General features: G+C 36.5%; 1 protein-coding gene across 6 annotated transcripts in view; it reads right to left on the bottom strand.

The window, feature by feature from the left end:
- Window positions 1–15,525, bottom strand: part of LARP1B (La ribonucleoprotein 1B) — a 134,508-nt gene that overhangs the window by 95,206 nt on the left and 23,777 nt on the right. For 5 of the 6 annotated variants that reach the window (XM_060298946.1, XM_060298945.1, XM_030863874.2 and 2 more), the window contains 5 exons: window positions 15,305–15,470; window positions 11,145–11,289; window positions 6,188–6,365; window positions 2,602–2,774; window positions 66–431 (listed from right to left, as the gene is read on the bottom strand). In XM_060298946.1, coding sequence (XP_060154929.1) covers window positions 66–431; window positions 2,602–2,774; window positions 6,188–6,365; window positions 11,145–11,289; window positions 15,305–15,470 — 1,028 coding nt within the window. Of the gene's footprint in view, window positions 1–65; window positions 432–2,601; window positions 2,775–4,657; window positions 5,615–6,187; window positions 6,366–11,144; window positions 11,290–15,304; window positions 15,471–15,525 lie in introns of those variants that run through there. The other variant, XM_030863873.2, reaches the window with a different exon arrangement.

Genomic DNA, 15,525 nt, shown 5'->3' on the forward strand with positions numbered 1-15,525 from the left:
ACATAAGCAGCAATGTGCCATCAAAACATAGTATCAACAGAAAGATGTTGATCAGAAACAATTACCTTTACGGCTGTGTGTTTGTTTTCATCTTCTTCCATCCACAAATCCTGCTCATAATAATATAAGCCATCATTGATAACTTTAGCAAGTTCAGATGTAATTTTTGCCCGAGATATGTGGTTGCCTGTTCGATCTCCTCCAGGATGTTTTCTCATGTAAGGTGGTGTCTGAGTTACAATCAAAATCTTGTTTAAATCCTGGTCATCAATTTCATAATCTGAATCATTATCAGACCAATCAGTAAATGTGTTTTTTCGCCCTTCTATTTGTTCCATCTCTTCATCAAATAAAAAATCAAGTTCTTCTTGTTCTTGTTCATCTGGAAGATATGGTTGATTTGATGCCTCTTCAGGTAGAGGTGGTGATTCCTGAAGGAAGAAATTGGTATTTTATATAAAAACATTGTTATCACTTTTACAATAAATGTCACATAACAACGTTAATGTAAGTAATATCAAAACTGTATGCTCGGGCTTCCCTGGTGGCGCAGTGGTTGAGAGTCTGCCTGCCAATGCAGGGAACACGGGTTCGTGTCCCGGTTCAGGAAGATCCCACATGCCGTGGAGCGGCTGGGCCCGTGAGCCATGGCCGCTGAGCCTGCGTGTCCGGAGCCTGTGCTCCACAACGGGAGTGGCCACAACAGTGACACGCCCGCGTACCGCAAAAAACAAACAAACAAAAAAAAATCTGTATGCTCAATAACTAGATTAGCAGTCAAACTGTAAAAGAAAATCATACCAGTATTATCCCAGGCCAATAAATATAAAGTAACTGCTAAACAATCAGTTTAAGATTAAAAAAACCCACAAAGCTGAAAAAAGAAGGATTATATTAAAGACTCCTTTAGAGTTAGAATGGTCCTTAGTACCAACTTGTTTTACAGATGAGGGGAAAAAAAAGGCCTAGAGATGTGACACTGTTTGTCCACAATTGCAGAATTAGTCCCGACTAGAACAACCAAGGACTTTTTTTTTTTTTTGGCCGTGCTGCATGTCATGCGGGATCCTACTTCCCCAACCAGGGATTGAACCCACACCCCTTGCAGTGGAAGTACAGAGCCCTAACCACTGGGAATTCCCAGAACAACCAGGGTCTTCTGACTTCCAGATTCAATGATCCTCCCTAGTCTCAAAGCTTTTTACCTCACAATTATATTAATACCATAATTTGCCAATAAGAAAACAAGTATAACTATCAGAAGATCAGAAATTTTTATGATTTTCTGGAAAGCAGAAATCAAATGGAATTATATTAATAATAAACATGACTAGAGGAAATAGAAATCTAAAACCCGTATCAAGGAAGGCTGGGACTTCCCTGGTGGTCCAGTGGGTAAGGCTCTGCACTCTCAATGCAGGGGGCCCAGGTTTGATCCCTGGTCGGGGAACTAGATCCCACACGCATGCCGCAGCTAAGAGTTCACATGCCGCAACTAAAAAGTGCGCATGCTGCAATTAAAAAGATCCCACATGCTGCAACGAAGATCCCGTGTGCCGCAACTAAGACCCGGCACAGCCTAAATAAATAAATATTATTTAAAAAAAAAAAAAGGAAGGCTACAGGGAAGGCAGACACCATTGATCCCTCTGGGGTCCTAAAAAGTTTTAAGATGGTAGGTACAAAGAGCAGGAAAGGACTATGTGACAGCAATCAAAATACGGGGGCTTCCCTGGTGGCGCAGTGGTTGAGAATCCGCCTGCCGATGCAGGGGACACGGGTTCGTGCCCCGGTCCGGGAAGATGCCACATGCCGCGGAGCAGCTGGGCCCGTGAGCCATGGCCGCTGAGCCTGCGCGTCCGGAGCCTGTGCTCCGCAGCGGGAGAGGCCACAAGAGTGAGAGGTCCGCATACCAAAAAAAACACAAAAAAATAAAAAAACAAAACTGAAATATTATTCAAATATAAACTAATTTCAAGTAAAAAAGGTTAAAGCGAAATATTCTTAAATCATATTCAGAAATAAGATAAATTTTAAAAAATGATACAATATTATTTATTTTCAATTACTTAGTAACCCATAAGCTTTACTGAAGGGCAATGGTTCTAATTTTTACCATTTTTCTTAAAACTTTTCCAAATTTATATATGTACCTCAAAAACAGTGGCCTTACACTCCACTCAGAATTCATCACACTTCGGACTTCCCTGCTGGCGCAGTGGTTAAGAATCCGCCTGCCAATGCAGGGGACACGGGTTTGAGCCCTGGTCTGGGAAGATCCCACATGCCGCAGAGCAACTAAGCCCATGCACCACAATGACTGAGCCTGTGCTCTAGAGCCTGCAAGCCGCAACTACTGAGCCCACGCGCCAGCCCACGCGCTAGCCCACACGCCTAGCCCTAGCCCGAGCTCCGCAACAAGAGAAGTCACTACATTGAGAAGCCCGTGCACTGCAACAAAGAGCAGCCCCCACTCAACGCAACTAGAGAAAGCCCACACACAGCAACAAAGACCCAACACAGCCAAAAATAAATAAATAATTTTTTTTTTTAATTTCTAAATAAGATATATCACACTTCACTTGGGTCATAACAACTTACCTTCAGTTTCACTGGGGATGGACAATGTCTCTTTTTTACTTCTATCCAAGGTTCTGAGTCCAAGTCGGGCAAACTGGCAGACAAACCTCTAGACACTGCTTGAAGATTACTTGTTTCAGTGTTTTTCTTTGGGCTCAGTGGACTTCCAATTCTTGGAGAATTTGGGGCAGACTCTAAAATTTTAAGTTAGTTCTACAGTTAAAATAATGGTTTTCTTACTTATAACAAACATTTTTCTTTAATTGGGCATTTTCTTTCTTCACAAAAACATGATAAATCAATCTCAATTATAATCTTTCAATGATTTTCAAACCCAAAGGGGTTTGTAAGATGTATTCGAGTGAAGCCAATGAATAATAACAGGAATGTTATCAATCCTTATGCAGACACATTCATTCAAACTTCTCAAGAATATCAATGCAAGTCACTTACTAATTATGACAATACATCTATTTGGGAGTCAATTCTCTGTGAAACCTTAGATTCATTAATTGTAATGAAATTAGGGAATCTTAAATGCTACTAAGCAAATAAAATTAGTATTTTATTCAAGGCAAAATCAATCCTTCATTGTTCTGCTAGGATCTATACTAAGGCGGCCAATACTCATACTTTTCTCATCTCCTTTGCCTAACAAGGTTTACCTAAATGCAGTTTGGCCCTTGGCTCGCAGTGAATACTGTGAAGACTAGAATGTCACGTCATTAAAGTGCAATGTCCTGGTAATAACGAAACATTTTACAACTCTGCTGGAATTAAAAATGCCTTTCTCCACACTTTTAATCAAAGTAATTATATGCTCTATAAAATACAAATCAATTCCTTTATAAATTTTTTTTCAGAAGTCGAAGAATATTTAAGTTATAATGCAATATGAACTTGCTTTGGACAAAAAGTGTTTTAAAAACAAATTTATACTGTAAACTTCTAAACATTATTTACTCCTCAAAGCCGATTCCCTGAAAATATTGCAAAGTTGAATACTACAGAGAGAAAGTTGAAATAAATGAACACCAACAATCCTAACTTACTAAATGAAAATGCAAAGGCACATTCCAGGAGTGAGTTTGAGAGAGTAGTCCAAGATTTTACTTTCATCTACTACATACGAGAATCAGATGGATTTATTATCTTCTCCATGGACACACAGATCCAGGCTTCAACAACCAGATTACTATATTGCTTTAAAAAGAAGTATAATGATTCATAACAGAAAACGCTCTAAAACCGCACTGTTCAATAAAATAGCCACTAGCTTTGTGGAGCTACAAAGCACTTGAAATGTGGCTAGTGCTGAAATGTATTCAGGATAAGTGTAAAATACACAGCAGATTTCAAACACTTGGTACAAAAATAACATTGGTCCATAATTTTTATATTAATGTCATAATATTTGGGTATATTAAAAGTAATTTCATTTGTTTTACAGCTTTTAATGCTATTAAAAATTATTAGGATTACATGTGTGGCAAACGTAATATTTCTATTGGACACTGCTGCTCTACAACTTAATGGTACATGTCATCAATTGATCCAAAAAATTAGTACGAGTGAAAAGGTTTGGGCTGTCAGTATTAATACTGAAGTTATAGGAATGAAAAAAACATTAACTCTAGAGAACCCTATTCCTAATACTATGAATCATCTCTGTTCATGCAGTAAATAAAGCTTTAAAAGTAGACTAGGAACCACCACTAGTAACTGGGAGAATTAACTAAATTAGTATGTATAGTTCATGTATACACGATTAGAACAGTATCTGGCACAAGGTAGAGAAATTAGTATCTACTATTTTTAACACAGAAATTGAATTTTTAAATACCTACTTAAGTTTATGATATAATCATCTCTAATTGCTCTTTAAGCTTGAATAATGTTTCTACCATGAAGTTGTATGTTTCACAATATTCACAATGCATGTGCTTATATTGGGTTGGCCAAAAAGTTCGTTCAGGCAATATGTATGTGCATGTAAATGAGTATATATTTTTTTAAAAAACACAAAAATGTACAAACATTGTGATTTTATTCTTGTAATTTTATTAATAATGCATAAATGGTTAATGGACAGGCATCACCAACTTGACTGACCTATCTTAGCTACCCTGTCGAAAAAGTATTTTCTATTTAACAACTGACCGAATGCCTCTTCATAAGACAGTTAAAAATGTCATCTTGGACCCCAAGTTTACACAATAACTTAATCTAACTTACCATCAGACATTGTATTCTTTTTTTAAAAAAACCTAAAAAATGTCACTTGAAGTTCTTCAACTTTTAAAACACCTGCCCAAGTTGCTTGCTAGGTGTAGAGGCACAGAGGGCTGACAATCAAAGAAACACTAAATAAAAATATCTGTGAGACTGTCCATCAGTGCTTTATTGATGGGAGGTCTCTACACTGGTATATCAAAAATACATTCTGAAGAGTAAAAAAAAAAATACTCTTATTCGTTTCTTAAGTTTCTTATCCCTTAGTGTCCACATTAATAAATCTTATAGTCCATGCGAAACACTACGACAACATGTGAATTATACAATGTACACTATACTGTGAAGAGCAAATCAAATAGCAAAGGACCTAACAATCTGAGAAATTCCACTCAAGCCTCTCTATTTCTGCTTTATTGATCTGGACACAAGTACATAAGTCTGGAAGGAAAAGACAGAATCTTGCAATATTTCCAGAATGATAATTAACTTTCCCACCGTGAACAAAAGTAGCACATGCAGCCCAGGCTAATTACAAACAAATGGGCAGCTCCTATAAAAACAACAGCAGTCTTCTGGTCTGTCTTTCATCATCATCACAAAGGTGTTTATCTCCACTGTAGTGTTGGCCCAACCTCCTCCACAGGAGTTGGGAGTAGACATTCTTGCACAGAAGTCTGGTCGCTTTCATTTCTGCAGACGATTTGTTCCAATGTTTATAATGATATTTCAGTGAGTCACCTATTCCTCTGCATATTCCGATCAAATGACATCCAAGAGCATCAGTAGATCATCACCCTGACTGAAAAAAGTTTAAGCACACATATTTTTTCCCAAGAGGGAATGTCTTAAAAATGATCCAGGAAAAAATTCTTAACATTAAAGCAATTTTTGGAAATTCTAAATACCACTAATTCCTTAATATATAATTACAATAACTTCATAAGAGATCCCCAATTCTGATTTAGAATATAGGTCATCTTGTCATTTCAAGACAAAGTTGAAGCACATAAGAAAAAAATTAAAGGAAGGCTACCCCCACTCTTAAGACTTTTAGACTATTCCAATCTTACAAGGGGAAAACTGGCAGAATACATCTATAATCATTTAGTAAAATTAAGAAGATAGGTAGAAACTCCACATGTGACAAAGTAGACAAATAAGAATAAATAGAGCAGAGCTCCTCCCATAATTCTTAAATCCCTATTTAATTTATAACTTTCTGCGGGAGGCAATATGAATAGAATTTAAAGCATCATAAGTCACTGGGTTATCTTTAATTTTCTATTGAATCTATATAAACTTTAAAAAGGAAAGGTAAATTGGACTAAATAGCCCACTGTTATGCTGTTTGCTCTGGAAGAAAAGGTGTTACCTGTATGTGAACCAAAGGCTTGGCCTGGTACAAACTCTGGGCAATCAATCAGTTGAGAGAAGTCTGTTTGTGGCACACTACTACGTGGAGGAGGGCCCGGAATTGGCCATTTTTCTGGTTCTATCTTTTTTCTCATTTTCTCATCCACAATTTCCACTTCTGTGCTATCTTTCAGTGCCTATAAATAGGAATTTTGAGTTATTAAAGAACATTCAATCAAAAAATTTAATTGTACCTCCTATACTTCTAATAACCTAAACATTTTTTAAGTCTGAAATCAGCACAGGGTATTACAGTTAATGTAATATATTTCTCAGAATATCCATGAACAGAACAGATATTAAAATAATTTGCCCCTGTAAAGTAACAAATATCCTGATTTAACATGTAGCAAATTATTCTAATTGTGAAAAACAAATTTTCAATTAAGGAGTATTGCATCAACTTGAAGCAAACTACTATAATTTTTTATTGACAATTTTTTCCGCTCCTATTTCCTTTAGTTTTCCCTTAATATCACCAAATAAAATTTAGGCATTATATTTAATTATTGTAATAAATACCACCATTACTGAATAATAAACACACACATGCAGAGATTCCTCATAATACCTTGTAAGTGTAAAGTAGGTTTCACAGATGAGGAAATTGAGGCTCAAAGAAATAAAGTAACTTGATAAAGGTTATGGACTTAGTATGAGGCAATAGTATGAGGCAATACCAGGACTCAAACCATTTATTAACTGTCCAACACGAGAACCCTCAGCCACGAGGATATGGTGGCTCTCAAAAATAGCTTGCTGGGGCTTCCCTGGTGGCGCAGTGGTTGAGAGTCCGCCTGCCGATGCAGGGAACACAGGCTCGTACCCCGGTCTGGGAGGATCCCACATGCCACAGAGCGGCTGGGCCCGTGAGCCATGGCCGCTGAGCCTCCGCGTCCGGAGCCTGTGCTCCGCAGCGGGAGAGGCCACAACAGTGAGAGGCCCGCGTCAGCTTGCTGTAATTTAAGGATAAAATAAAACTAGAACAAAATTTCTTCCAAATAAAAATTACAGCCTTACTGAGCTGAATCTTCCCTGAAATTCAAGGATACTCACACCTTGAGAAACTAGAAAAAATACAAATATAAAAACTCAACATACAAACTGTTAACTTATAAAGATTAAAACTCGCTATATTTTAGTTGGAGAACACATTATATGTATTACTTTAAGTATCTTACATTTGTATGCCCTTAATATTAGTATCATACTTACTTCTCAAGTAAGTATATTTTCTGTAACTGGACATTACTTTAAAATTAGTTTTAAAATTATTTAAAAACAAACTCTTTTGATGGGAATCAGGATACTCACTGAAAGAGAAGAGAGTCTGAAATATAGAATGAAGGAAATAAGGAAGAATCTTACAGTAAAGGGTCTGAGTTGCTGATATGTGTATTTTTTTAATGTATTTTCCTAGTGTTGTCCACTGACTGTTCTAGAAGCAACGACACCCCAGTAGCAAAGCAGTATACCTAGCATCCAGATCTTGCAACAACATGGATGAATTTCAAAAACTACAAATGAAAGAGCCAGGAGACAGAAGACCTCTATTTACACAAATGTAAAGAAAAGACAAAATAAATCTCTGGTAACAGAATCAGAAAAATGCTTTGGTTTGGCTGGGCAAAGGGTGAGGGGATGGGGGACTGACTGCAAAGGGCCACTAAGGAAGTTTTTAGAGTAATTAACTATATCTTGTTTGGAGCAGGCTTATACAATTTTCAAAACTCGAAATGAACACCTAGTAGCACTGCATTTTACATCATGTTATTTACACCTGAATTTTAAAAAGAAAAAGAAAAATCACCTTAAAACTTTGCTATGGGCTTAAGTTTTTCAAAATGTTTTGGAAAAAGACCACCAACAGTGTTCGCTGGTATGCGAAGCAAGTCAAACTCTGAACAGCAGTAGTTTTAATTGGTTCAATATCTTGGAAAAACGTTTAGCAGTATTTACAAAGGTAAGCTCGTATATATATATATATATATATATGTGTATATATATATATATATGTTTGTATACACACAAACACACACACGCACATAACCTGTTACCCATCAATTTCACAGAAAAATAAGTGCATATGTCCATCCAAAAATATGTACAATAATAATGTTCACAACAGTCACATATTCAAGCTGTAAAGAACCCAGATATCTATTAAAAGGAACCTGAAAAGAGTTATATTCATACAATTGAATACTACTGCAAAATGAAAAATAAACAACTGCCACACACAACAACATGGATAAGCCTTACAGAAATAACAAGCAAAAGTCAGATATAAAAGATTTCAAATAACTTTGATTATGTAATGTTTAAAAAACAAGATGAAAAAAAAAAAAAAACAAGATGAAGGACCTCTCTGAAAAGCAACTACTTTGAGGAGAACAGTGATTCAGACTAGGAGGGAGTACAAGGGAGCTCCCTGGGATGTTGAAAATGTTCTATCTTAATCCAGGTAGCAGTAACACAAGTATGTACATAGGGGAAAGTCATTCTTAATCTTATAACTTCTAATATACAATGTATAAGTGATGTCTCAATTTAAAGAAAAATTTTCAGGAAAAAATTCAAAGTTCTTTATATATAGCTATTGAATGATCTTCCAATGTATGCTGTTTTTATAAAAGGAAGGGGTATAACAGTATATGTAGTAAAACATGAACTATCTCAGGAAGAATACACAAAAAAGAAGTAACACTACTTGCCATACCAAGGAAGGTTTAACTAGTTCACTGTTGGTGAAAGATGAGAAGGAAATTTTTCACTATATACCCTTTGAATCTTGAATCACAGGGAATTAATTCCCTACTGAAAAGAAAAGAACAAAAAAAAAAACTCAAGAAGAAAATAAAGAAAACAGAAAGGGGGAAAGTTGTGACTCAGGCCTTAAAAGACTCATATAAAAACTTAAAAGGCTCACAGCATACACAAATTAAGGAAAAGATCTAGATAGAGTTAGACATATTTTTACTAAAACCAAATCTTGGTTATCTTGAACTCCTAAACAATGAGCTACAGTATACAGTCAACATTTCTGGGTGTCTGAGGAGTTTTTTCCTATTATTTTCTATTATTTCTATTATATTGTACTATAACTATGTTAAGTGATAACACTGCAATAGCCATCATATTACAATATACATATGTATCAAAGTAAAAAAAAAAAAGAAAGAAAAAGAGTGCAGTAAGGTGAAAAACAAATGCGAGAGGAGGACACAGATTCAGTAAGTTTAGCTGTGTAGACACACTCAACCAGAGCAGATATGGGTGTTAGCTAAAATATATTTTGCTTCTTTTGATAGTTTTTTCAAGACAGTTAAGACACTGTCACTTCCAGACACTGCCATTACACTGCCAGACACTGCCAGACACTGCCATTACACATTTCATACTCATAACAACCCTATGAAGTATGTATTGTTGCAACAATTTCCACTTTACAGAAGTCTCAGGACACTGCCTGAAGTCACAGAGCTAGGAGGATATGTATGCAGGTTCTAAAGCCCATGCTCTAGATCAGTATGTTTATACTGCAAAGCCTAATGAAGCCTTACCTTCTTAAGGGAAAAAAAGACATCTTTCCCACTGTAATAAGTGGTAGGTACATAATGAATGTTAAGTGAATTCAGACCTATGCTATTCTAAATCACTATGCTTATGTGTTTCTATGTTTCACAGTACTAGTATTTCTTACTGTAAATCAGTCACTGTGGTGACTTCGCTGGTGGCGCAGTGGTTAAGAGTCAACCTGCCAGCGCAGGGGACACGGGTTCGAGCCCTGGTCTGGGAAGATCCCGCGTGCCGTGGAGCAACTAAGCCTGTGCACCACAATTACTAAGTCTGCACTCTAGAGTCTGTGTGTCACAGCTACCAAAGCCCCCGTACCTAGAGCCCATTCTCCTCAACAAGAGAAGCCACCGCAATGAGAAGCCCATGCACCACAAGAAAGGGTAGCTCCTGCTCACAGCAACTAGAGGAAGCCCATGCAGAGCAGCAAAGACCCAACGCAGCCAAAAATAAATAAATAAACTCTACAAAAAAAATCAGTCACTATGTATTAATAATGCTAACCATAATGGTAACGCAAAAATTTTTTGTTTTTTTTTTTCAAATATCCTTTCCCGGGCTTCCCTGGTGGCACAGTGGTTAAGAATCCACCTGCCGATGCAGGGGACATGGGTTCAAGCCCTGGTCCGGGAAGATCCCACATGCCGCAGAGCAACTAAGCCCATGCGCCACAACTACTGAGCCTGTGCTCTAGAGCCTGTGAGCCACAACTACTGAGCCCGCGTGCTACAACTACTGAAGCCCGCACGCCTAGAGCCTGTGCTCCACAACAAGAGAAGCCACTACAATGGGAAGCCCACGTACCGCAACGAAGAGTAGCCCCCACTCGCCGCAACTAGAGAAAGCCCGCGCACAGTAACAAAGACCCAGTGCAGCCAAAACTAAATAAATAAAATAAATTTATTAAAAACAAAAAAAAAAGAACACAACTAGAAAGCCTATTTTAAATTAACCTTCTTTATACAGGAAAAATTCTCAAAATTTAAATTTAATTTAAATTTTAATTTAATAATTTAATACATGCTATTTTATAGCAACCTGAAGACTAAAAGGACCAAGAACACCCAAGAGTGTTCTAGTTTGTGTTGGGGTTCAACCCATCTAAGAAGGATCAGGTTAAAAATAGGTGGAAACATCATTAAGTAATCCTTTGAGGGGTCAGACATTTATTTGGGTTTTATAAAATGGCAAAAAAGCCTTGAGATATAGTCTAAGCCTTAGGTAACTACAGATTGTTTTTGCTTTTTCCTTAAAATTGTTTAATAGACTTTATTTTTTAGAGCAGTTTTAGGTTCACAGCATGACTAAAGTACAGACTGTTTTTGTGTATGAAAAATTACCTCTAAAATGAGATTAAGGTTTGTAGTGAGGGCCTGAACACGGTGGAAACCAGCAATCAGGGAAATAGGCAAGAAACCTTGCTCATCCATCTTTCTCCTAAGAAAGAAGTCCCGTTCCAAGTTTTCTATACTGAAGTAATATTCACTGAAAAAAGAAAGAAAGAAGTAAATATAAATTTCATCAATTTATTCAACAGAATATTAAAATGTCTATGGCTTATAATATCAATTGTTATAAAACTATTTTGATTTATTAATAACATTATATACATTTAACACAACATACATAGGGTAAATATAATAACAACAAAACCCTACTGTTAGTAATTTCTCTTACACAGGTAGAAAGAAATTTAGAATACTATCTTCCCAAAAACGTACTTCTTTGTTAGATCAGCTTTACCCAGGTATAAACAATTAACCATACTTTAAAACAGTTCAATAATTAACTTTTTAATGAGTCAATTAAGTGAAAAATTTCATTTCAAAGCTACTTGAACTTGCTTCATTTAAATAGCAAAGTTAAACACATCAACAGACTACCTTCCAACTTTTTCTCATCACGGAAAATAATGGTATATTGGAAGTATTCTTTGTCAAGTTTACAGAGTAGTTTGTTTTCTAAATTGGCAGGGTACTGACATTGTTTAATACTTCTGAACCCTAGCATTCAGCACAATGCTTAGTAAAAACTGAGTGAATATGTGGGCACAGATGCACACAATTTTATATTTGAATGGTTCACTATCGCCCCCCTTCAAGAGGCAAAACTATAAAAGACATTAAAAGTGAACGGAAGGGCTTCCCTGGTGTCGCAGTGGTTGGGAGTCCACCTGCTGATGCAGGGGACGCGGGTTCATGCCCCGGTCCGGGAGGATCCCACATGCCGCGGAGGGGCTGGGCCCATGAGCCATGGCCGCTGGGCCTGCGCGTCCGGAGCCTGTGCTCCGCAACGGGAGAGGCCACAACAGTGAGCGGCCCGCGTACCGCAAAAAAAAAAGTGAACGGAATACAGTTAAACAAAGAATATCTGCAACACCATGAGGTATATATATGGGCAAAAAAAAATACAGAAGCAACTTATACACCTTAATCTTCTCTCTAGGAAAGTATAGAGAGACGTGTAAATGAACAAACTGTATCATCAACGACTACAAGTTCCAAGATATAAAGATAATATGAAGAATACATATAATAATGGCATTTGAGAAACACATATTTAAATTACAGCCTGCATATAAAAAAACATGAGAACAAGATTCTAGAAAAGCAGAAGAGGATAAATAGGGGGAAATGTAGAAAAGAATAATACAAAAGAAATACATGACATCAAATGATATGGCTTACAGTTTAAAAATCCTATACTGTTTCCAAATCACAGAGCAAGTTTTCAAAGAAGGGTGGCAGCTCATATTTGGGAGTAAGGTTGGGTAACTCAAGATACCCTTGAATTATTTAGGTCAAATTCTAACTTTGAAGAAATAATCACCTACAACTGAAAACTGGTTTTGAGCTACCTTTCACTGGGTGGGAAAAATGTCTTATTTTAGAAATGTAAATACCCAAGTTGCTTCTTTATACTCTGATATTTATCCAACTATCAAAGTGCAAAGCTCCCTGAGATCAGTGAAATTCAACTGACATCGTAGTAACACTAATAAATCATTTACTCTTCTTAAACGCTAAAGAAAATAATTGAAGTCTTGAAGAAATTAACATTTTGATTTTTGTTATGCCTCAAAAGTCCTTTTCACAGTGCCTGGCATGTGGTGGGCACAGAATACATCTGTTCTGCTTTCTGTTACACTTCAAAAGCCCTTTCACGAAAGTGGCTAAAATGCAGTAGGCACATAATACATACGCATAAATTCGAAATTTTCAGACATTAAGACATGTGATTTAAACACAAAAGTGTTCTTAGACAAAAACTTCTCTGAATAATTAGTAAGATGCCTTTTTAATCTAGTACTCTGTGAGAAACACAGTATCTAAATAAATTCATAAATCACTATTACCTATAGTATACACTTTTTAAAACTTCTAACGGGCTGCAAACATACTTATGTCTAAATCTGAATGCCAAGAGACTGCCCCAGATAAAAATAATCAAGACCTTCCATTTTTAATATCCTGATATCAAAAATGTCAAATTATTAACATACATTTTCAGTTTAAATGATTTTAAGAACTTAACCATCCATAATACAGTTAAGCCTCCTACTTCAAATTATTTAGCATAATATTCCTGAAGTACAAGAAGTTTTTCAGTAACTTCTCAAAGAGGAAAATCCAAACCCTAATGAATAAGCCTATGTATGTTTGAGAAACCTTAAAGACACAAAGTCAAAAGCATGACTCCTCAAATCCACTAATTAAGTCCACTAATGAACTAGTGGACTAATTAAGTCCACTCCTCAAGTCCACTAATCAGAGAACAGTAACAGTGAAGAGCCATTCTAAACCTGGTGCTCTAGTATCTGCCAAAAACTCTGCTGCTAAATAATAACAAAAAAAGGAGTCATGCCCAATGCCATGTCTGATACTTTGTTCAGTATCCTAAGGGACATTATCATGTCCTACCTTAGAAGCTCTGGATTCTACACTGCATGATCAGAAATTTTGTCAACACTGAAGTAGCTATGCCCCTCCCTCACTTGTATGAGCACATTGGAGGCCGATTATCCTGACATGGAGTTGCATGTCCACTGTCAGGTCTCAGAAGGGACCTGCCAGCAAGAGTTACAAAGGAAGACAGGAATAGTGTTTTGAAGTTGATAGCCACATGCCAGGCACTTTCTGCCCATAAAAAGGCCCTTTCTTCAGTGTTTGCATGAACTGTAACAAAAGAAGCAAGAATAAAATAAACAAGTTGCTTCATATTGTAAGCCAATCAAATCCACCATGAAGGCATCCCAGGAAGATGCCTGGTTAATGCTGATGAAGATATTATTTTCTATTAATGGACTAGGGTCCATTTTCTTTTTAAAATAAAGGTGGATGTTTTAAAAATGATTATGGGGCTTCCCTGGTGGTGCAGTGGTTAAGAATCTGCCTGCCAATGCAGGGGACACAGGTTCGAGCCCTGGTCCAGGAAGATCCCACATGCTGCAGAGAACTAAGCCCGTGCGCCACAACTATGAAGCCTGTGCTCTAGAGCCCGCGAGCCACAACTACTGAGCCCGCATGCCACAACTACTGAAGCCCACGCACCTAGAGCCTGTGCTCCGCAACAAGAGAAGCCACTGCAATGAGAAGCCCACGCACCGCAACAAAGAGTAGCCCCCGCTCACCACAACAAGAGAAAGCTTGGGCGCAGCAACGAAGACCCAACAAAGCCAAAAAACTAATAAATAAATAAAACTAAAAATGCTTATGCCTTTTCAAAAATAGCCTTTTTCCTTCCCTTTATAAGGATAAAAAAAGGTTCAAATTTCAGTAAATTAGTTAGGCACATCACTTGGAAACACTTTTCTCACCACTATATAAACACACTATTTAATATGCAAAACATCCTACACAATACTAACAGGCAGAGGGGTTATTTTTTGCTTAAAGATAATACAACAAACTAATATTCTCCCAAACTTCAAGTTCAATATTCAGAAAGCAACTATTACAAGAACTAAAATAAAAAGTCTAAAACTAAAAAAGATTAGGTAGTCTCCTTTGAATACGTGTCACAAAGAAAGAGAAATTAAAAGTTAAAAAACAAACTTATTCTGAAACCAACTGTTATAAAAGTCAGAAGATGTCACCATTTTTTGCCATTTATGTTCATTTGCAAATTTTAATATAAACATTTATTTGCAAATAAGCTAAATTTCACTTGTTCAATTTCAAACATATGAAGTAGTTTTATATTCTTATATTTAATCATTCATATTATGCCATGACATTTTAACTAATATCCTTTAAACAGAGAAGTACCTCAAGAGAGAAAGGAGTCTTATATAAATAACAACATGAACCAAAAATAAATTTTTTAAAATACTTTATACATGCTCTACTAACATTTCCTAGAAACAAAATATAAAATACTATTAACATGTTCTAATTTTACTAATAAACAGCTTAGAAAATGTGTTATATTATCAGTGTTGTTAAAGTTTGATATTGCAATGGATTTTCCTGCCCCATCTCTTTATGTCTGATTGACTTACATTTGGCGTTTAATATACTCTTTAAGCAATGCTTCTTCCACAGGATACACCTGTACGCCTGTACCATCATCATAGTAATACATCATACTGGTATTAAGTTCTGTTTGAAATGGTTGACCAGTCCTTTCACCATGTTCTTGATAACCATATGAATAATCAAAGTTCACTTGATGTAATAAAGAAAAAGAAAAATGATCACAGATTGAAAAACAAAAAAAAAG

The sequence above is a fragment of the Globicephala melas genome, chromosome 5 (genome assembly GCF_963455315.2).
Source record: "Globicephala melas chromosome 5, mGloMel1.2, whole genome shotgun sequence".
Classification (NCBI taxonomy): domain Eukaryota; kingdom Metazoa; phylum Chordata; class Mammalia; order Artiodactyla; family Delphinidae; genus Globicephala; species Globicephala melas.